Below are 23,434 nucleotides of genomic sequence, written 5' to 3'. Positions count from 1 at the left end.
AGCTAACTGTGGATATGTGTGCATAATTCTAGATGGTGGCTAGGCATAATAAGCAAGTGATAACAAATTTGTTGCAGGGTCCTGGGCTTCACAGAGTCCAAGAGCAAGAAAGTCATTTGGGTTGTGTATAAAATACTGGGTTCAACCACAACTGGAACTCTACTCATAATTTGGAGAAGTTCCAAAGCCTTTCCAGAGTTTGTAGAGGAGATTTATCAAAATTGTTTCAGCGATGAGTGACTATGGACGGAATGGGGAAGCTGGCGTTGTGCTCTTGTTACAGGGAAGATTGTGAGGGAATCGATTCAAGAGGATTGTTTAAAACGATGACAATTATGGGCAACCACAGAGCGATTCCTTCCCCTTTGTCAGAGGCGTTCAAACGTTGAGTACAAATTGAAGGTGATTGACAAAAGCAATACAAAGGAAATTATTTTACACAGCGAGTGGTTAAGGACTTGAATGCACTGCCAGGATCGGTTGTGGAGGTAGATTGTAGTATTCCAAAGGGAGCTGACAAGTAATTAGTAGAGCTGCAGAAAGAGGATAAGGGAGTGTGACCAGCTGCAGAGGAGTATATACTAGATGGACATGCCTCCTTTGCCGTAACCATTTTCGCAAGAAGCAGCAGTAGGCCAACCAATCCTTCAAGCCTGCTGTTCCATTGGTCGGTTTGGATCTTGCTGATCCAATCATGCACTCAACACTATTTCCCCACTCTCTTCCTTCTGGACTTATATCCGTAGTGATACCACACAACAACAGGTCCTGTGTCCTAACTTGGCTACACTGACCAAGATGCCACATCTACACTAGTCTCGCCTGCCTGTATTTGGCCATAGTTTGATACTTAGAATTTAAAATCTTTCGATCTTTGCCTTGAACATATTCTATGATCTCTCTGGGGTAGAATTCTGAAATATGGCCATCCTCAATGAGAAGTTCTTTATTCCTGCCTGAAGCAGCAGGCAGCCCTTTATTTTGACATATAACATTCTTAGAGGATTGGAAAGGCTAGATGCAGGGAAAATGTTCCCTATGTTGGGGAAGTCCAGAACCAGGGGTCACAGTTTAAGAATAAGGGTCGGCCATTTAGGACGAAGTTGAGGAAAAACTTTTCCACTCAGAGTTGTGAATCTGGAATTCTCTGCCACAGAAGGCAGTGGAGGCCAATTCACTGAATGCTTTCAAGAGATTTAGATTTAGCTCTTAGGGCTATCGGAATCAAGGGATATGGGGGGAAAAGCAGGGACGGGGTACTGATTGTGGATAATCAGCCATTGGTGGTGCTGGCTGGAAGGGCTGAATGGCCTCCTCCTGCACAGTCTCTGTGTGGGGTGGTGCGATTCACTGCGCATGTCACACATTACTCGCTCTGACAGCGAGCAACATTACGTCATGGCCAACGGCCGCAGCACGTGGTCCGCTTTGACGGACAGTCGGGCCGGCCAATCGGCAGCGGGAACGGCCAATCACAGCAGGGGGCGGGACCAGTCCTCTTGTTTTGAAAAGGTCTCGCGCGGGCGGTGCCACGTGACTAGTGACGGGCAGCGGGACAGGGGCGTGGCTTAACCAATGGACAGTGGGTGAGGGCGGGCCCAGGACCGGGCACAGCCAATGGCCAGCGGGTGGGGGCGGGGCGGGGGCCGGTCTGGGCGCGCGGCCGCGACTCCTTCAGTCGTGTTTAAGAAGGAACTGTGTACCTTCAGTCGTCCCGGGCACCGGGGTAGACATTAGTTGTCTGGGGGTAGACGCTGGTGGACGCGGCACCGGGGTAGATATTAGTGGACGCGGCACCGGGGTAGACACTGGTGGACGGGGCACCGGGGTAGATATTAGTGGACGCGGCACCGGGGTAGAGGAGGATAAACACGGGCAACAGTCGCACCGACTGCCGCGCACCATGACCGCCGTGCAGCTCATCAACATCGAGCGGCTGATCGAGGCCGCGCACTACTTGGAGCGGCGGGAGCGAGGTAAACAAACCCGGCGTCCGGGCACCGGGGGGGGGCAGTGGGTGCGTGAGGGACGAGGGGGGCAGGGGGTGAGTGATGGGCGAGGGGGGCAGGGGGTGAGTGAGGGGGGCAGGGGGTGAGTGGGGCAGTAGGCAACTACACCGAAGGGTGGGGGTGATCGAGAGTCAGGAACGCATGAGGAGGAGGCAGTTGAGAGAATGGGGTGGGTAATGGATCAGGTTAGAGTTTGGGGGGGGGGTTGATTGAAAGTGGAGACATTGGGGTGCGGAGAGGGGGCAAATAATGGAAGGGGTAAGAGTTGGTGAATGGCAGAGTTGGGTGCAATTAGGGATGGGGAGGAGGGGAAAGGGGCAAGAATGGGGTGGGCAAGAGTTGGGGGAATGGTTGAGAGTGGGGTGTAATTGGGGAGGAAGGCGTGGGGAGTGTGCTGATCAAAAGTGAGTGGAATGGAGAGGAGTGTAGAAATGTCCAGTTGTGGAGTTGGAAGTAGTGTGTGGAGGGAGATAATAAGAATATAAACAGGAATAGGCCAGTTTGCCAACCCTCCACCCTAGCCCAATCTATCAATTACAGGTTTCCTATGCTGTCTCCATATCCTTTAATTCTAACATAGTCTAACAGTCTATTGATCTCTATTTTGAAAACATTGTACAGCCTTTAGAGACCCCTAGATAGACTAAGCCAAAGATTTATCATCCTTTTTGAGTAAAGAAAATTCTACACATATCAGTCCAAAATAGTCAACCTCTATTTTGACTCCATGACCCCTAGCTCTACTTCTGGACCAAAGGACATAATTCCTGTATTTACACCTTGGGCATTTTAGGAATGTCATGTGTTTCAATGAGGAAACCTCTTCACCTGTGGAGGCTCGGCATCTGTGCTCTAGTGTCTCGAAGTATGACACACCTGTCAGCCTAGGAGCCAAACTGGTGAATCTTTGTGGCTATCTATAGCAAATGTAACTTTTTTTCTGAGCAAGAGGGAGTTGAGGGCGAGCGCTGTCAATGGGGATGGGGAAATGTCAGCTGTGGGGAGGGATAAGATACATTGGTGTAATGGAGAGCTGGGACTAGAGGTGTGTAGAGAGAAGGAGTGGGTGAGGGTAGTGTGCGGTCACTCTGCCTGAGTTGTTCTCTTGCCCTGTACAGAGGCTGAGCATGGTTATGCAGCACTCCTGCCTGACAGAAGCGAGGACTCTGGCAGCAAAAGAAAAAGCAAAAGCAAGAAGAATGCAGGGAGCAGGTAAAGACTGGATGTGGTTGGCTGGCAGGCTCGTGGCTAGATTCCAAAATCCCCTACCTGTTCTCCCTGTGTATGATTCCACAGCTTGCCCCCATATATCTGGGGATTAAGGCTATTTTCTCAAAGGTGCATAGATCACTTTGTTTCTTGCACGTTTGCAGAATCGATAATATTAATCGTTCTGTATGCAATAAGGATTACTCTTGGATTTAGCCAATTTGTATGCTGTATTTTTAAACTAGTCCGGCTCTTCCTGTATTAATTCTGTGGTTTATTTCTCCACCCAGTTCCAGTCCTGGGACGAAGGGTGACGCTGGTGGAGCGAGTTTGATTAATCAGCAGTGAAATCTGCTTTCTCAGTGATTATTGAAGTTTGTCTGTTTGTAAACAGGGTTATGGAAACAGTGTGTACATGGCTTGCACTGAACCTTAACAAGCTTGTTTGTTAAGAATCATGTTGCAAGTATTTGTTCATTTTATTTTTTTCACTATTTAAACTAAATTGACCATTAAATTTTTCTTTGAGTGCGTGTGTGTTTTATTGAAGATAAAATTAATGTGGTATTTGGTCTGGAAACGGTCCAAGTACCTGTTGCATTGTGGGTCAATTTTTGACCTGTGGAAACCTAGTCTCAATGAAAACAAATTAACATTTGCTAACATTATTAAATAAGGGATAACTAATGTGACTGGAATTGTTCTTAAAAGTGTTTTGGGGAGTTTGTTTCTGAGTATACTCATCTGATTAGTTGTTTACTGACCTTTGTTGTGAATGGAGGGATAAAATCATAAACCAACTTGCTTTTGCCAGGTTTAAATTTCAGAGTGACAGAGCAGTATCAAGTTGAGTAGCAGATTTTGTTATCTTTGGATATGTATGCAGAGCTCAAATTTGAAAATGAACTTGGCCTTAAAGGAAAGAGCACGGTTATTTTCTTGGAGACTTGAGTCAACTGTTTCTTGCCAAATTTGAGACACCGTGCCACAGTTCAACAAACGAGCCCTTGATTTTTGAGTACCGTTGATAGCAGGTGGCATGCTGTAGGCTCTTGTGACTCATTTTTATTTTCCTCTTTGTTCCACCAAATGCCCCATATTCTGCAAAACGAACTGCCATTAGCGCCTTGTAGAGAACCTTTTCTTTATCAGCAAAATGGCACAAAGTTGGTGGGTTTTAAAGGTGGTATTTGTACATTGAAAATTGTTTGGAAGCAGTGTTCTGCCAGCCATGTGGGCACTCCGCTCGCTGGGTTGGGTCCCAATGCACTTGGTTGATATTTAAATTTTGCTGCTGCTCTTGTGCAAATCGGAATGCCTGTTATTTGGTGGATTTCAGTAAAACTGTCCCTTTCCAACAAAGCTGTGGCATTTATTTGACTGAGGGAGAAATAAGGTTTGGAAAAAAAAGTTTGTTTGTGGGCAGAGGGGTTGGCATTATATTGCTAGAGCTGAATGGTGAATTGTTTACCAGTTATGTGACAGTATTTTGTGTTTTTTGCGGTATTGGTAATCATTTTCTGCCAGAATGGCTTGAAGCTTGTAGATTACCAGCTGAAGGGAAATCTTTTGACAAAATGCAAAACACTTTTGTTGGTAGGTTCTCAATCAAAATGGCTTGGTCCAAGGCACTTACGATCCTCGGCGGTACAATATAATCAGATTGTGCGTCCTTATTTCCAATTTGATGATATTTGGTTGCAAATTTGCCATTTTTTTCCTTTAAATTGAATGAATTCTAATCCATGCTTAATTTTTTTCAGGTCAACGCATAATGAAATGGAAAAAAACAGGTAGGCTGAAACTATAAAATGTGTGTGTATGATGTATGATGTGATAACTTAAATGTTCTTGTGACCGTATGGTTTAGTATTCTGTAATGTAGAATCAAAATTCATATAGCAGGCCAAGGGTCCTTCAGCCCTCCATGAACATGCCTGCTATCAAGTACCTATCTATACTAATCCCACTTACTAGGACTTGGTTTGTTGTCTACTTGCAGTCAAGTTTTGGTCTTAATGCTTCTTAAATAGGAGCAGGGATGTACTACTGCAGTTGTACAGGGTCTTGGTGAGACCACACCTGGAGTATTGCGTGCAGTTTTGGTCTCCTAATCTGAGGATGGACATTCTTGCCATAGAGGGAGTACAGAGAAGGTTCACCAGACTGATTCCTGGGATGTCAGGACTTTCATATGAAGAAAGACTGGATAGACTCGGCTTGTACTCGCTAGAATGTAGAAGATTGAGGGGGGATCTTATAGAAACTTACAAAATTCTTAAGGGGTTGGACAGGCTAGATGCAGGAAGATTGTTCCCGATGTTGGGGAAGTCCAGAACAAGGGGTCACAGTTTAAGGATAAAGGGGAAATCTTTTAGGACTGAGATGAGAAAAGCATTTTTTACACAGAGAGTGGTGAATCTCTGGAATTCTCTGCCACAGAATGTAGTTGAGGCCAGTTCATTGGCTATATTTAAGAGGGAGTTAGATTTGGCCCTTGTGGCTAAAGGGATCAGGGGGTATGGAGAGAAAGCAGGTACAGGATATTGAGTTGGATGATTAGCCATGATCATATTGAATGGTGGTGCAGGCTCGAAGGGCCGAATGGCCTACTCCTGTACCTATTTTCTATGTTAAATGTTAGAATACCTGCCTTCACCACCACCCCAACCAATGCTCTCCAAATGCAACTGCTCTAGATGGAAAATCCTTCCTCAAATTTCCTGTAACACTTGGACCTTAAACCTCTGGTCTTAGACAATTCTGCCATGGAATGTTCTCACTTTTGGCCCTATCAATGCCCTATAATTTTGTATACCTCTATATGGTTCTCTCCCTCAATCTCCTCAGCTCAGCTCTTATAACTGAAACATTCCATCCTAGGAATCTCCTCTGAACCTTCTCCAGTACAGTCACATCCTTCCTATGGCGGTGACCAGAACTGAACACACTATTCCAGCTGTGGCCTAACCAATGTTTTACAAGATTGTACCACAATGAAAGCAAGCATCCCATGGCCTTCTTCGTCCAATGTACCTGTACTGGGTATCTTTGGACTTCTACCGCACCGTTCCTTTTATACCTCAACACTCCCTTGCCTCTACCATTCACAATATATGTCCTACTCTTATTAGGCTGCTTAAAATACATAATCTTGCACATATCAAGGTTAAATTCCATCTGTCAAGGATTGGTCAATTTACCAGTTGATTAATATCATTCTGTTGCCTTAGATTACCCTCTGCACAATCATCAGCACGACTGATTTTTATGGCATCTCTAAACCATATAACCATATAACAATTACAGCATGGAAACAAGCCATCTCAGCCCTTCTAGTCCGTGCCGAAGTCCCATCTACGGAGTCCCAACTCCGTCCCCTAGTCCCATCTACCTGCACTCAGACCATAACCCTCCATTCCTTTCCCGTCCATATACCTATCCAATTTATTTTTAAATGATAAAATCGTACCTGCCTCCACCACTTCCACTGGAAGCTCATTCCACACAGCTACCACTCTCTGAGTAAAGAAGTTCCCCCTCATGTTACCCCTAAATTTCTGTCCCTTAATTCTCCAATCATGTCCTCTTGTTTGAATCTTCCCTACTCTCAATGGAAAAAGCTTATCCACGTCAACTCTGTCTATCCCTCTCATCATTTTAAAGACCTCTATCAAGTCCCCACTTAACCTTCTGCGCTCCAAAGAATAAAGACCTAACTTGTTCAACCTTTCTCTGTAACTTAGTTGCTGAAACCCAGGCAACATTCTAGTAAATCTCCTCTGTACTCTCTATTTTGTTGACATCTTTCCTATAATTTGGCGACCAAAATTGTACACCATACTCCAGAATTGGCCTCACCAATGCCTTGTACAATTTTAACATTACATCCCAACTTCTATACTCAATGTTCTGATTTATAAAGGCCAGCACACCAAAAGCTTTCTTTACCACCCTATCTACATGAGATTCCATCTTCAGGGAACTATGCACAGTTATTCCTAGATCCCTCTGTTAACTACATTCCTCAATTCGCTACCATTTACCATGTACGTCCTATTTTGATTTGTCCTGCCAAGATGTAGCACCTCACACTTATCAGCATTAAACTCCATCTGCCATCTTTCAGCCCACTCTTCCAAATGGCCTAAATCTCTCTGTAGACTTTAAAAATCTGCTTCATTATCCACAACACGACCTATCTTAGTATCATCTGCATACTTACTAATCCAATTTACCACACCATCATCCAGATCATTGATGTATATGACAAACAACAGTGGACCCAACACAGATCCCTGAGGCACCCCACTAGTCACCGGCCTCCAGCCTGACAAACAGCCATCCACCATTACTCTCTGGCATCTCCCATTCAGCCACTGTTGAATCCATCTTGCTACTCCACCATTAATACCCAACAATTGAACCTTCTAAATCAACCTTCCATGTGGAACCTTGTCAAAGGCCTTACTGAAGTCCATATAGACAACATCCCTCTTTACCCTCATCAATTTCCCTAGTAACCACTTCAAAAAATTCAAGAAGATTAGTCAAACATGACCTTCCAGGCACAAATCCATGTTGACTGTTCCTAATCAGACCCTGTTTATCCAGATGCTTATATATATTATCTCTAAGTATCCTTTCCATTAATTTGCCCACCACTGACGTCAAACTAACAGGTCTATAATTGCTAGGTTTACTCTTAGAACCCTTTTTAAACAATGGAACAACATGCCCAGTACGCCAATCCTCCGGCACCATTCCCGTTTCTAATGACATTTGAAATATTTCTATTATAGCCCCTGCTATTTCTACACTAACTTCCCTCAATGTCCTAGGGAATATCCTGTCAGGACCTGGAGACTTATGCACTTTTATATTTTTGAAAAGTGTCAGTACTTCCTCTTCTTTGAATCTCATAGTTTCCATAGCTACTCTACTTGTTTCCCTTACCTCACATAATTCAATATCCTTCTCCTTGGTGAATACCGAAGAAAAGAAGAAAAGAAAAGTACTTATGATTCAAAACTTCCATTTCCACATCTAAATCATTACTGTATTGGCAAAGAACAATAGTCGCCACACCAATCCCCGTGGTACTTTGAAGAACGGTCCCAACCCAAAAGTTCACCTATCCATGTTAGATTGAACTCTTAAGGATAGCGGAGTCAGGGGATATGGGGATAAGGCAGGAACGGGATACTAATGGTGGATGATCAGCCATGATCACATTGAATGGCGGTGCTGGCTCAAAGGGCCGAATGGCCTACTCCTGCACCTATTGTCTATTGTGTCGCAGACCAGCTGAGTTACTCCAGTACTCTGTCTTCTTTTGTAAACCAGCATCTACAGTTTGTTGTTTCTACCCTATGATACTCTGCTGGTCATAGGCTTCCAATCACAAGAGCAATCCTCCACAATCATCCACTCGTGCTTATTACTAAGCCGATTTATCATTGCTTTCCCTCTCTCTCCATCCCCCTCCCCCTTCCTAGTTCTCCCATTAGTCTTACTGTCTACGACTACATTCTATCTCCCGCCCACTCCCCTGACCTGAAACGTCACCCATTCCTTCTCTCCAGAGATGCTGCCTGTCCCGCTGAGTTACTCCAGCATTTTGTGTAACTCAGACCCTTCTTCAGACTGAGTCAGGGAGAGGGAAACTAGAAATATGTGGAAAGGTAAGGTGTGAAAACGACAGATCAAAGCAGACGATGATATAGGAAATGTAGAATGGATCATTGTTAGCTGAGGGGAAGGTGACAACGAGGTACAGTCTTTTAAGCCCAGGAAAGTGCTATCTGCCGGCTAAAGACAATTTGAATACTGAAAGCTTTCATCTGGAGTTAGCGCAGTCCAGTGTCTGCTGCACTGACAAATTTCCATTTGTGTGTTCTTTGGAGCCACCTCAAATGTTGCACGTGTCACTTGTTTCCCATCATCCCATCTTATCTGTTTAGATCTTTTATTATTTTTAAAGAGCAGTAATAAATGTTTTATTATTTTATGATATATAATGGTGTTTGCCCTCTGCACATATCTAATCGTGCTTGAATGGATGCTAATATTTGGCTGGTGCTGCCAATGCCATTTGTTCCCACAGTTTTCAAAGCCATTCTAATTCTGTGCTTGGCTAAAAAACGGTTTTTATGGAGAAACATTTGAGCCTTGTGTGAATTGTAGCGGGAAGGTGAAAACGGGCACCTATGGGTCACTCAGACTCATTCAAGGCTTTAAATGTCTAAGTTTTGCAAGTAAATGGGCGGTGCTGCTTGAAACTAGAATCCAAAAGAACATTTGTAATGATTATGAAAATCTTCAACAAGTCTTGAATAAACACAGCTGCTCGGTTTAGTTGTAAATGTTAGAGGCAGGCATTGCTAAACACAATCTGACATAATTGGAATCGTTCATAAACTCAGACGTAGAGCAGATAAATGACGGATGTTATCTGGAGGACTGATCCTATGATATTTTGCCCGCTTTGGAACATTGAGCTATTCAGATGTTGTGGACAGGAGAATGTTGTCTCGTGCATCCATTGGGTCAGAGTTGTGTTTGCTAGAAAACAATCAGGATCTAGGGCATTGTTGTGGAGGCATTTTTATTTTCTGTTGTAACCATTTTTAAAATTATTTCACTGTGGGCTATCAGCATTGCAGGAACAAGTAGCTTTAACAGCCCTTTCAAGGGGGTTTGGAATTGCTGCAAACCTTGTGACAATTCTGTACTGGTGATAAAAACGGGGAATTGCAAATGCTGGTTTACACAAAGCAAGTCGGACAGCATAGAAACATAGAAACATAGAAATTAGGTGCAGGAGTAGGCCATTCGGCCCTTCGAGCCTGCACCGCCATTCAATATGATCATGGCTGATCATCCAACTCAGTATCCCGTACCTGCCTTCTCTCCATACCCTCTGATCCCCTTAGCCACAAGGGCCACATCTAACTCCCTCTTAAATATAGCCAATGAACTGGCCTCGACTACCCTCTGTGGCAGGGAGTTCCAGAGATTCACCACTCTCTGTGTGAAAAAAGTTCTTCTCATCTCGGTTTTAAAGGATTTCCCCCTTATCCTTAAGCTGTGACCCCTTGTCCTGGACTTCCCCAACATCGGGAGCAATCTTCCTGCATCTAGCCTGTCCAACCCCTTAAGAATTTTGTAAGTTTCTATAAGATCCCCTCTCAATCTCCTAAATTCTAGAGAGTATAAACCAAGTCTATCCAGTCTTTCTTCATAAGACAGTCCTGACATCCCAGGAATCAGTCCAGCATCTCTGGAGAGCATGGATAGATTATATTTCGGACCGGGACCCTTCTTCAGTCTGATTGTTGGGTCGGTGAAGGGAGTTGTTTGTTTGTTTGAAAACCAAATACACTGTCCTTTTATCTGCCCTGCTAACTACATCATCGTTTATTTAAAAACCCTAAGTTTATTAAACATTATTTCTGTTCATATAGCTTGGGCAGGATCAACATAGTGCTGGTTTCTGCTCTGTTATCTCTTCATAGGTTTCAACATTTTCTATACATCTGTCAAACTGATCTGCAGTTAACTTTTATTTGTCCTATGTGGCTAGTAAAATGGTATCTTTGCTGTTCAGTTTATTGTAAGCTTTGCACAATCTTAAAATAAATTTTAGAAAATGACAATAAATTGCACTCCCTATTTTAGAACCTAGTTACAGACTCTCTGGCCAGATATTTATCAATAGCTTGACTAGTACTTTATCCCCTGGTATTATTGTGGTTTTCAGGTCACTTGCCCTCTTTCTCTTTGATTAAATGTTTTGGTGTACATAGTAAATAAAAACATTATACTGGAAAATACTTAGCAGATTAGGTAGCATTTTTGGGCAGAGAGACCATTAATGTTTCTCTTTGTTGATCATTTTTTTCTCCCTTCATAAATTCTAACAAAATTGAGTGTTTCTAACAATTTCTGATTTTTGTATTCTATATAAAATTAGCTGAACATATTTGTCATTTATTTTTATAACCCTGCCTCGGGTACAAAGAAACTCTCACTTGCATAAAACACAATAATATTTTTTCTAAAAGTATGTGAATCTTATGTGCTGGTTTACACGTGCCCCGTTTCCTCTATCTTTTTTAAGTCATCCTTTCCCGTTTTTTGAAATATTTTTGGTTCTCAGTCAAAATATTGTTCTTGCATCTCGATGAAGTCTTTATTTTGATGTAATGCCATCCTTAATAACTTTTGTAAGCCTTGGATGGATTACATTTCCTGTGAAGTCTTTATATCACAATAGTATATCTGATTGTATAGAATATTTCACAATTCTAAAATGTCTTCACTGTCCGCCCATTTTTAAACTAATTTCCCAATTGATTTTAACATTTTTACCTAATTTCTTCATTTGAGACTGTTTAAAACTTTACTTTTGTTCTCAACATACTTCATAAGACCAATTTCCCTCCTCAAGCCAAGTCTATTTGTCACATACACATACAAGATGTGCAGTGAAATAACCTTCTGGGATAACCCTCCTGGGATGAATAAAGTTTTATTGTATTGTATTATGATCACTCTTTCCCAGAAGACCCTTTTCTGTGAGATTACTGATATACTGCCCCATGTTCACAAATCTAATACACGCCCAGTTCCTTGCTTGTAAGAGGTTTTTTTAACCATGTGACTAATCTAAAATTGATCAGCTACGAAGACAAGAAGAAATATGTTAAATGAAAACAAAATTAGAACAATTGGGTATTCAGGTAGAAGGTTCTCGAACCGAAACATCACCTATTCCTTTTTTCCAGAGATGCTGCCTATTCCACTGAGTTACTCCAGCATTTTGTGTCTATCTTCAGTGTAAGCCAGCATCTGCAGTTCCTTCCTACTTATTCAGGTTATGGCAGATTTAAGAAATTTTATAACTGCAGAAGGCCGCGGGAATTGTTTACGTCACTTTCCTTGTGATATTGTAGACATTTCTAGTTGCTGAACACACCCTCAATAATGTTTTGTTTCATGCCAGCATCAGATAGAATGTTGCAAAACAGGATCTTAAGAATATTTATAACTGAGGAATTTGATACATCACACAGCCAAGTTTTCTTTTAGTCCAATTGAGGAGCCTGCCTGTCCGAAATTACTATTGTACAATGTTTTTACTTTGTTTTAGAGATACAGCATGGTTACACCCTAAGCATCAATTACCTGTTCACACTTGTTCTATGTTTCCCCACTTTTCCATCCATTATGGGCGATTTTACAGAGGCCTACCAACCCACATGGTCACAGGAAGAACATACAAACTCCACACCGTGTGTCTGTGTCTGTCTTTGTTGTAAACCAGCATTTGCAGTTCCTTCCTACACTGTATTGGATGTGCAGTTGATTGTTGTTGACACAGATCGTGATGTTCGCACGCTGTCAATAGGAATGAATGACCTAACAGTTTTGTTTTATTTTCCCCCTTGAGCTCACAAGAATTCCCCATCCTCATAACATTGACATGTCCAGCTCTTCATTTTGTTCAGTAAATCTCTGCAAATGAGACCAAGTCATGACTGAATCCGTTTTTTACTCCTTTCTTCCCTCCCCCCCCATTTCAGTAAATATGCCTGCCCTTGCCCGTATCTTTAATGTACTCATCTCACAAAAGGCTATATTTGCAAAAGAACCAGAGACATCGGGTAAGAATATTAATGTACCGTTTAATGTTAAGGGCTGCCTCAGCCCAGAGCATCCAAAGCTTGTCACTTCCTTCCATCCATCCAGTCTATCTTCACTGTGCATTTCATCAGTATGGCTGGGTGGCCCATGAAGGGCACCTGTCACCATGGCCATTCTCTTTACTCTCTTCTACCTTTTGGGAGAAAATACAGGAGCTTGAAAGCCTGAATGTTCAGACATAAGAACAGCTTTTTCCCCAATGCTATTAGACTCTCTCGTGCCCCCTTCCACATGCTTGTGCTCTACCTCATTCCATTATTGTTAGTATTTTTGCACTCCTTTAGGTCGGCAACAATTTTTGCATCACTCTGCTGTTTTGCACTAATCGTATTTCTTATTGCTGTCTGTATTCTGTTTCTGCTGAACTTCATGGGAAGAAAGAATTTCAATGAACCTTGGTGGGTATAACTATAGGCTAATCTGAATAGTGATGAACACTTGCTATCTAGAATGTTCTGCATTAGGATGATTTGAGCAGATTCTATAATATTCAAAAACAATCTGAATACTTAACTGTAAGAAATGTGTAGGAATTTGTTAAATACCAAAGACCCAGCACGCATGCAATGGGCTGAATTATTCCACTAATTGAGTTACTTGGTATGTGGGAAGCAGTTGGTGAAGGAGATGAAGTGCTGGCCCTTCCAGCTGGAGCTGACTTGCCCGGTTTGTGGTGGCAGGACCTTTGTGTTGCCATTAGGTGCTAAAAATGGTTATTGTAGCCCACAATTTGTAGGAAAAAAATTAAGACTGGGTTTGGAGATGCTAGAATCTTGATCGAAATAGTGCTGGTTGATCTCGCTGGTGAGGCAGCATCTGTGGTGGGAATGGACAGACGGCGTTTAGGGTTGGGACTCTTCTTCAGATAGCAGATTGGCTTGAGTTGACTGGCCCTCTTGTTGAAGAGCCTGAAGTGTTTTTGTGCATAGGCAGCTTTCACAGCCGAAATGGCCAACCCTGTTGGTGGTTGGGATGATGTTGAGCCTAATACTTAAAGCATTGAGAAATTGTAATTTACACAATACTGTTTACACAGCCTTTACTTTCTGGCAATTGCCATGTTTTTGATTCAATCTGAAACTCTAATGTTCAGAAAAAAGATTCTATTACTTTAAAGATAGCAATATTGAAATGGTAGCATAAATTCAAGATATCATTTTATATGGTGTATTTGGCCAGATGATTAGGCTTCTGGAGCCTAGCAATGGGTTTTGGAACAAAGTGATTCGATCCAACTTGATCTGTACCTACCTGTCCTTTGACTTGTCAACAAATGCACCAGCTGCATGACTGATATTTCCACAAATTAACTCTGTTAGCTTGAGTTCCATAAGCTGTAACACGGTGAGCCTGGAGTAAAATGAGCACGTGTCATGTGGTCCACGGGGGTTGTGTGAAATAATATGTCATGTTATCCTGGCCTTCTTCCTACAACTTATAAATTCATGCCTTGTATGCAGATTCTGAGGCATAAAGCATGATTAGCAAGGCTGGTTTTATTTGCACATGGAATAGAGTGGTATGATCATGTGCAAGCAGATGAGATCAGTTCAACTAGGCATCATGTTTAACACAAACATTGTGGGCCAAAGGGCCTGTTCCTCTGCTGTTCTATGTTCTATATTTACACCCAATTCAGCCCTTCAAGGTCTAGTTCTGCAGTTCCTTCCTGCTTTTATGGGTCGCTCCCCATCTGGGCAGATTCATGTATGGGGTAGGAGCAGCAGTAGGCCCTTTGAACCTGAGAAACAACCTGACACCGCAGTGCTGATGTAAGCCTCCATATCCCCATCTACAGAGTCTGCATGAATTTATTATTTCATTCACAATGTTCCTCCTGAGCGAACAGGTCGCCATTGCTCAACTTTGACACATTGAGTTTGGAAGTAACACACAGTTCTGAACCCTTGGATCCTTGGTTATATTGTGCAGCCATTTACCAATACAGCGTTGACTTGATGGCAGCTCTGCCCTTTGTGTTTTGTTTGCCAATCTCACATATTGACATTCCCTAGTTGATGAAGGAACTTCCTGTTTTATATCCACATGTTCCTTTCCTCGTAACGCCAAAGCACCTCAAGACTGGCACCACCAAAAGCTAGGCTACCGTGCAACTCGCCTCTACCCCATTGAGGACGTTGGACTTTGTCTCTGGAGCTGCTACACTATGACGTTGAGAACGATATTCTGCGCTCTGTATCTTCCCCTTTGCTCTATCTATTGTACTTTAGTTTGAGTTGATTGTATTTATGTGTAGTATATCTGATCTTTTTGGATAGCATGTAAAACAAAACTTTGCACTCTACCTCAGTACACATGATAATAAACCTAAAAAATATATACATGAAATATGATCAGCCAGTTTAAGAAATTCAACTGATTAAAGATGGAGAGGTTTAAAGTGAAGTTGAATGGAGTCGCAGTTTTACCTGATCAGCAATCTAAAAGGTGCAGTATTTTGGAGTTTTCTTTTCCTATCGGTTGCTGTGTTGTAAATTTAAATGAGTGTCTTTTTTGTTAACCAGGCGAGCCCATCTGCGACTTTGCTTGGGACGTTTGAAAGAATTGGTACCAGTGGGAGCAGAGAGTACAAGGCATACCACACTCAGTTTACTTATGAAGGCCAAGTTACATATCAAGGTAAGCAGGAGGCAGAAACTCTGTGCCCTCATTAGCTCTGCAGAAAAACTTGGCTAATTCACCATTGGCCTTTAGGGTGTTAAATGTAACATCTCATAAAACTTCATTGCAATCAGATATGTTTTTAGCAACTAAAGTCAAAGTTTCTTGGACTTTTACATATCCTTTATCCTCAAGGATAAATTGGTTCCAAAGGCATTTATTGCATGGTATACTTCCTCCAGCTCTTATTGAATTGTGGACCATATCACGGCACTTTTTCAGTGCTTCTCCAGTACATGTTTGCAGTGAATATTGACGAGAGATATCTCAAAGTCTTTGCCTTGCCACCATCATTTAAATTTTGATTTGTGAAGATCAAGTAGAAATCCTGTATTTCACCACCAATGGAGTGAAAGTGCACCTTAAGGTACCACTAGCTGACATGAGTGGATCCTTGTAACACTTGAAGTTGGGATATTTATCTGAGCATGTCTTAATTTCATGTTCTTTTAACAGACACCTGACTTGTCAGCGAATGTAAGAAATATTTTAGTTTCCAAATAGATGACTTATCTATGCTTCACTATCTTCACTCGGCTTGCATCACCAGCCATCGCTTGGTTCACTTTGTCTCCAACCTATAACAAAATTTAATTTTGTTCTTGCCACCCTTTCTCTTTCAAACTAAATGATGCTCAATGTCTAACGATTCCTTGTTCTGACAAAACTCACCAACCTGGAATGTCCTCTGTTTCTCTCTTCCCTGATTAGCTATTTCCAGTATTTGGCTTTTTATTTCTGATTCCCAGGACGTGTGGGTTTTTTTCTTTTGCTCTTCAGTTATTTGTGTTTCCTTCTAGACACTTGAAGAAGGTGACAGGAGGGCTCTTCATCAGATAGATCAGCTACAGCGAGAGCAGCGTCACCTAAAACGGCAGCTGGAACTGCTTAACATTGAGAGGATGCGAACGGATAGCATAGGATCAACGGTTTCTTCCGAGAGATCAGACTCTGATCAAGGTAATATCTAAAGCCAGAGCAAACATTCACTGCAAGATCACGTGCTTCTTCCAATGAGTTTGTTGGTACAGTGTTTAGTTTAGAGATACAGTATGAGAACAGGCCCTTCGAGCCACCGAGTGCGCACCGACCAACATTCACCCATTTGCCGGTAAGGGTATGTGGAATGCAATATGGGATGCTGGATCTGGATGATCAGTTATGATCATAGTCACATGGCCTTGTGCCCATTTGTGTTTTTGGGTTGTGCTAATTGGGCTGTAGTATCCTACTTTTGGTCTCTCTTTTAAATATTGGAGTTACATTGTTATTTTCTAATCTCATGAAACATTTCCTGAATCTAGGGAATGTTGGTAATATAAGAAATGTACCACTTGGTTATGGTGAATGATGATGATAACACTGAGATGGGACTGTGTCTGGGGGCTGGGGGTGTGGTCAGATCATTTCACTGCATACATTCGATGATCATTGTCATGTTAAACCATAAATATCCTGTAAATTAAAGGATATTGTAAAAATAAGTAGCGGTGTTCTACAAAGTTAAAAAAAAAAACAACAACGGTTTATTTCAACAATAGAAACTTGCAGTTAAATAGATGGAATGGGAATATAAAATGATTAACAAAGTGCAAAGCTCTCACTACTTCTGGTGATCTTTTGTTTTCTCCTGCAGAAGACATTGATGTGGATGTGGAAAGCACTGAGGGTATGGCGAGAGAACTGGATTGGAGCAATAGTGGTGTGAGTGACTCTGACGAGCAGATCAGCGTGAAGAGCAGCGGCAGTGACGAAGGATACTTCAGCACGGGCATCAGGCGAATGAAACTGCTCCCAATCCCTCACAAAACTCTTGCCAGCCTATAAAGGAATCCAGTCCCATCGGATAGTACTTTCATATGATGAGTTACTACTCTGTGGTTGGACTTAGTGTTCTGTAGCACAACATGTCTTTTTCTCTCTTATTCATCATGCTTATTGCTTCCTGGTACTTCAGATTTGCCCTGAAGGACCTGCCGATCACTTTAGGAAAGTAAGGGAGGTTTGGAGAGGGATAGGGGTGTGTTTTACTCTGAAGGCACATTGTTGTTTGCTGGTCCAGCTTTTATAAGTACTCATCCCTGCCTCTCAAACTGTAGCATCTCCCTCTCCACCAGCACTATATTTTGATTCACTTACAATCCTTGGATCAGGAAGAGAACAATCCAATAGCCTGCAAACATATTTTGCCCAAGGGCACTGAGTAATAATGCAGTCTGTTGTTTATGTATGATCGTATTTTCAAGTTTGTGGTCTGAGGGCTTCCTTTGTGATTTTCACAAATTGAACATTACTCCCTAGAGCAAACATGCGTCCACTAGTATATGTCTTAATTGCTATATATCAGTAATGGGTAAACTTCAATTTGATTGTTTTCATTAGATATTCCACCTTCCTGGCACCATATTGCCCAATCATTTGGTACTGGATGCACTCCACGCCTTCATACCTGCTTCAGCTAGCCCCTGAGGATTATTCTAAATATTGGAACTGGATATTTAGCCGTCAATTTTGATTGCACTTTTCAGGTAATTTGTTTGAATTCACTGAGCATTCTTGCCCAAAAGCAAAATGCTGGTGTTGCTGGGAATACGCAGCAGGTCTGGTGGCATCTTTGGTGACGTAAACAATGTCTCTCGGCTCATTCTGCCATGAACCCTGGAATATTCCCAGCACCTGCAGCATTTTGCATTCGAACTTTTCATGGGTCACATGTGTTATAAAATAGATTCAAGTCCAAAGCATGGGTCTTGAAAATAATGCTGCAGTTAAATTCTATGGTCACTATAAATCTTATACATTTAATTTGAAGTCGATTCTCAGACACAATGTTTTGTTTTGTCATCTGATAAGTGTGACAGTTTGAGGTCTGTTTTGTCCTCCAGTATTGTTGTAGGAAGCCATGGTCTAAGTAGCTCATGTTGAATTTCACTGGAGTCACTTGTCTTTCTATATCGTGAAATAATCTTAAGGGTGTGGAGTATAAACAGCAAAGGATGTTGGTCCCTGCTTGCTTTTTTAAAGTTTCTGATAAGCAGTCTTGAATCATCAGCCTTGTGCTGACATTTCTTTCAAATACCATCAGCCTTGACCTGTTTCCATCCCTGCCACCGTGCTGGAGAGGTAATAGCAGCCTGTTAGAACCGTCCATCATGCTCTCATTCAGTGAGTTAATGTAGGCCAGCACATGCACCTGATGGTGGCCACAGATTGGTTCCTTCAATAGTGTAAACATCAAGCACTTCCATTTGTCTTAAACTTGAGGCATTCTTGTTTTTCTTTAGCACTTTTCATAGCTTGTTTTAATTTACTTATTTGTTATTGTTATATATTTGGATTGTCTTACCTGGCCCACGTGTACTATGAAATATTTGCCCCAACCCGTAATTGTTTGGGAATGATGCGTTTTCTACATGTTCAGTTCCTCATTCACACACATGTACCAGTACCTGCAATAAGAAATCTAATCCTTTGCTTACTACTCAGTGGGGCCGGTGAAAGGCCATCTGACAACGACCTGTTCGTGCATTACTGAAATTGTGTGTTTTTATCTTTTTGCGCTCCTGTCCATTGCAGTTCTAGTGCAGTTTCTGGCCATTAACTGCAATAGTAAGGCAAAATAAGCTCTAAGTTCAAAAATGAAAATAATTTGGTACAAAGGTTTGGTGTAGTTTTGAAGACACCTTGCCCTTTCTCACACCGAAGACGGGGCAGTAATTTTACTTAGTGGCAGGCCACTTTTACCCTCGTGTTGCCAATGGCAACAGTTCAATAATGAACACTTCGACTTGCACAAGTACAAATAGGTGTCTCTGACACCATCTGCTCATAGCAACCAGCAAACATCTGTTACAGCTATGAATTCGTGATTCACACTTCAGCCTGTATCAGGAAATCACTTTACTGAACTATAAGTCAGTCAAGGAAGGCAGCTGAACAAAGTGTCTTGACTATAACTCTGTAACCTTAGTTGGATCTCCATAGGAATGGTACCAGTGTCATTTCATACCCTCGTGTCTCTGAAGTGTTGTATCTGGTGCTGGATGTGAGGCTTGTCTGTATTGGGCGAGGGCTGCACATACAAGGCCAAACTCACTGGGAGAAATGCTGCCTCCGAGAGGTGGTCATAGATGTACGTGGAGTTGTGGCTGCAGTGAAACTGTAGCTGTAGCGAAGCCTGCCTGGTGTTTTAGTGATCGTCCCCGCACCCTGTTTACAATAACTTTTCGCAATTAGAGAATACACACCAATGTTAGTGAGTTACACCTTATTTGTAGAGCTTGTTCACTTTCCAACACCTCTCCTAACTCTCCCAATCTGTCTTCCCCTTGTTTTATCCACCCACCTGCCTTATCCGATCACCACACAAATTAATTTTACCTGCAAAGTGTTTCTTCAATCAAAGAATGGTCCCGACCTGAAACACCATCTATCCTTTTTCTCCAGAGATGCTACCTGACCCGCTCAGTTACTCCACACTTTGTGTCTATCTTTGGTATAAATCAGCATCTTCAGTTCTTTGTTCCTAATTTTACCTGCACTAGTACCTGAAGATGCCAGCACTGATTGTAAGTGTACCGCCATCCCCAGCAGTGTCAGTCTTGCTCACACACGCACAGCTGTAGCTCAATGAATTGCACCTTCACAGTTCCACTGCACAAGTTAGTGAGGAGAGCCATGTGACTTGTGCAAAAACTCAGTCCAGAGGTGCGTTTGCTGTTGGCATCTGTATAAATGTAATTTGTAGACTGAAAATTGGTACTCTGTCGTGCATAATGAATGCTGAGCATTCTGTACATTGTACCAATATGTCAAGCTTTGTTTAGAAATTCTTATCTTACTTCTCGTTGTTCTAGAGTGAGTGTGATTTCTCATTGTGTGTAGAATGCACCAGCCCTTCTACATTTGCACTAATCTTCCTCACTAACTATCGGTATGCATGGATTTTCTTTTACAAGGAATTGTATCATTTTCTCAATTTTATTGTTGATTAACAAGACAAAATTTAAACGAACGATCAAAAGTGCTTCTTTATACAGTTGTTACTGGGCTTATCGGCACTGATGTGCCACATGACAAGTTTGTGCCGAGAGCACTAGTTCAATGTACAACACCGCTTCTCAGGAGGTGCAAACACATGTTCAAAGACCAGGCATAATCTTTAGTTGTGAGGCTGGGTGCTAAGAATACCCACAGTGTGTTCCACCTCCCTCCCTGGTGAGACGGTCATGCCATGAGATGTGACTACAACCACGTAATACATTTTCAATATTCTCAACCAAAATGCAGTATAAATAAAGTTGCAGTGGCGGTAAGCCTGTTAATAAATGTGAAGTGGAACAATGCCTTGTTGCTCCAAATTGTATTTACTAAGTCATTGGAGTGTGATTCTTGCCCCTCACCAAAGTATGATTTCATCTGTTGTGCAAATGAGAGAGGGGGGGAGTTATAAAGCCTGCCTGCCTTGTTTCTGAATTGAGCACTTTTGAAAATGCAGTACCCACGCCTTGGAGTATTGTTTGTGAGGAATATCTTGGACATGCATCATGAAATGAGCAAGGTGAAATTGTGCCTTCTCACCTCTGCACGCTGTCCTCCAGATTTAATCTGAGTTTTTGTGTTTGTCCGTCTGTCTTTTTACATATAAACTACCAGGTTTTAACACTGATTGTACCTGATAAAGAGCTGATTTTTGCTTAGGGAGACAGTAACATGGTTGAGTTACTACCAAATGTTGTCTGTGATTGTGGAGCTTTACCAGTTTTAGTAGGCTAAAAAGCCTTACATAGTGTAGTTATTGTGCAGTCTGGGGCGCAGCCTTTCATAATCCGTTTCTGTTTTTAGCACTTGTATTGTGAATGTTCTAATCAGTGTTCCATAGTGTGCATCAGGTGAGAGGCAGGAGACGGCAACTTAAACAGGACAAACATGCAAACATTCCCCCATTTTAAATGTCCATGTCAGATTGCAATATAGAAGCTGCCCCTGTAATCACAACTAGCTGTCTGTGATGGTGTGTAATTTGGTGACAAATACCCTGCAACAATGGTGATTGGTAGCAGCTCCACATGGACTTCATCTAGCAATAAAACTTTCTAAAACTTTGTGGGGCCTTGTTCCCGTAACATTTGCAGTTGACATGCTCAGAATTACATTCTTTAAATGTACTTGTAAAGCAACCCTTGGTGCTGGAGAGTGTTTGTATGGACTGGTGTTCTGCTTTAGCACAAGCAAACTGGAGAGGAATAGATTAGTGGCACTGGAAATATTAACTTCCTCCAGACACTATTAGCACAGACACAGTTTACTTGCTTGCTTCTAATGTGTTTATTTTAGATATTTCCTTCTATTATATGCCTGACAATTTGGTAAACTATGAATAATTTCAACATTGCCTTTGGTTTGGCGATTCTACAGTTCCTTCAGCTATTCAATGCCTGTTCATTTGAAGAATCATCATGGTCGTGTGCAGGACGGGTAAAATTAAGGATGTACAAGGCAGATGTGTGCTTTCATTTTAAAAGATGAGTAGATTGACTTAGAATTTTGACATTTCGTATCATGAACCCCCTGAATGGGAAGATTTTCTCCATATCCAGCAGTGTCTCTGTCTGACCAAAGGAATTCCTACTGGCCTGGTCCTAACTATATGTAGCCGATGATAGACTCAAGAAGCTGGAGTAACTCAGCAGTTCAGGCAGCATCTGTGGAGAACATGGATAGGTGATGTTTCACAGAGTGCTGGAGTAACTCAGCGGTTCAGGCAGCATCTGTGGAGAACATGGATAGGTGACGTTTCACAGAGTGCTGGAGTAACTCAGCGGGTCAGGCAGCATCTGTGGAGAACATGGATAGGTGACGTTTCAGGTAGTGAGCCTACTTTCCTCACTGTTGGAACGTCATCCACTCTCAACGTTGGCTCCTTAGCTGAGCCATAAAAAAGAACGATGCCAAACAAAGTTCTGGGTTCTCTCAGCGGTTGGGTACCCTCTGTGGAGGGAGTGAACAGGCGGCACTTTAGGTGGGCTGACGAAGGACATGGGCTTTTTAAAAAAATTAAAAAAATAAAACTATGAAGAAGGGTCTCTGCCCAAAACTTCATTTATTCATTCCCTGCACAAATGCTGCCTCGCCTGCTGAGTTATTCCAGCACTTTGTTTTGCTTAAGATTCCTTTTTGTGTGTGTGTGTGTGGCAAACTGGTTGAATGTCCCTTCAGTGACACCCTCTTTGGCCATCGCTTGATTGGATTAAACCATCCACTTGGGGCCCAGTGGAAATGGGGGAGGACACAATTCCTTATTTTACATATGCTGATTATTGCAAATCCCTTATCCTCCGTCAAGACCATACAGTGGTTCTTATTCCAGGCAGAACATGTGTCGGGCAACTGTATGTTAGACATGTTTCTGTGTATGTACACTTAATGTATTGTTCAACTGTTGTATAAAATTAAAAACACAATTTATTTCATTATTTAATTGTCTCTGTGATCTGTTTGAAGTGATTGCATTCCACAATGACTCAGTACTCAGTAGTAAGCAACAAAAAGTAGTTCAATATATAAAAACACAATACAGTGCAAAGACAAAAATATGCCTCTCCCAAATCCCTAGTGCAATCAAGGCAGTTTAGCCTGAAGAAGGGCCTCGACCCAAAACGTCACCCATTCCTTTGCTCCAGAAATGCTGCCGATCCCACTGAGTTACTCCAGCTTCACAAGCTGCACCCCCTACGACTGCGGCAGGTAAAGGCACCTGAGGTGGTGCAGTGGTTCGGACATTAACCTTCCAACGGACGTTGAATTGGAGCCATCTTTGAATCACT

General features: G+C 42.2%; 1 protein-coding gene across 1 annotated transcript; it reads left to right on the top strand.

Annotated features, from left to right (window-relative positions):
- Nucleotides 1–1,681: 1,681 nt before the first annotated feature.
- On the top strand, nucleotides 1,682–23,083 carry mxd1 (MAX dimerization protein 1). The gene is made up of 6 exons (XM_033014066.1): nucleotides 1,682–1,976; nucleotides 3,128–3,221; nucleotides 4,982–5,011; nucleotides 15,452–15,566; nucleotides 16,409–16,568; nucleotides 17,245–23,083. Exons 1-6 carry the CDS (start codon nucleotides 1,904–1,906, stop codon nucleotides 17,433–17,435), a joined length of 663 nt encoding a protein of 220 aa, XP_032869957.1. The 5' UTR covers nucleotides 1,682–1,903; the 3' UTR covers nucleotides 17,436–23,083.
- The last annotated feature ends 351 nt before the right edge of the window (nucleotides 23,084–23,434 follow it).

Source organism: Amblyraja radiata, chromosome 39, assembly GCF_010909765.2.
Source record: "Amblyraja radiata isolate CabotCenter1 chromosome 39, sAmbRad1.1.pri, whole genome shotgun sequence".
In the NCBI taxonomy this organism is placed as follows: domain Eukaryota; kingdom Metazoa; phylum Chordata; class Chondrichthyes; order Rajiformes; family Rajidae; genus Amblyraja; species Amblyraja radiata.
This window is presented reverse-complemented; position numbering and strand designations above follow the sequence as displayed.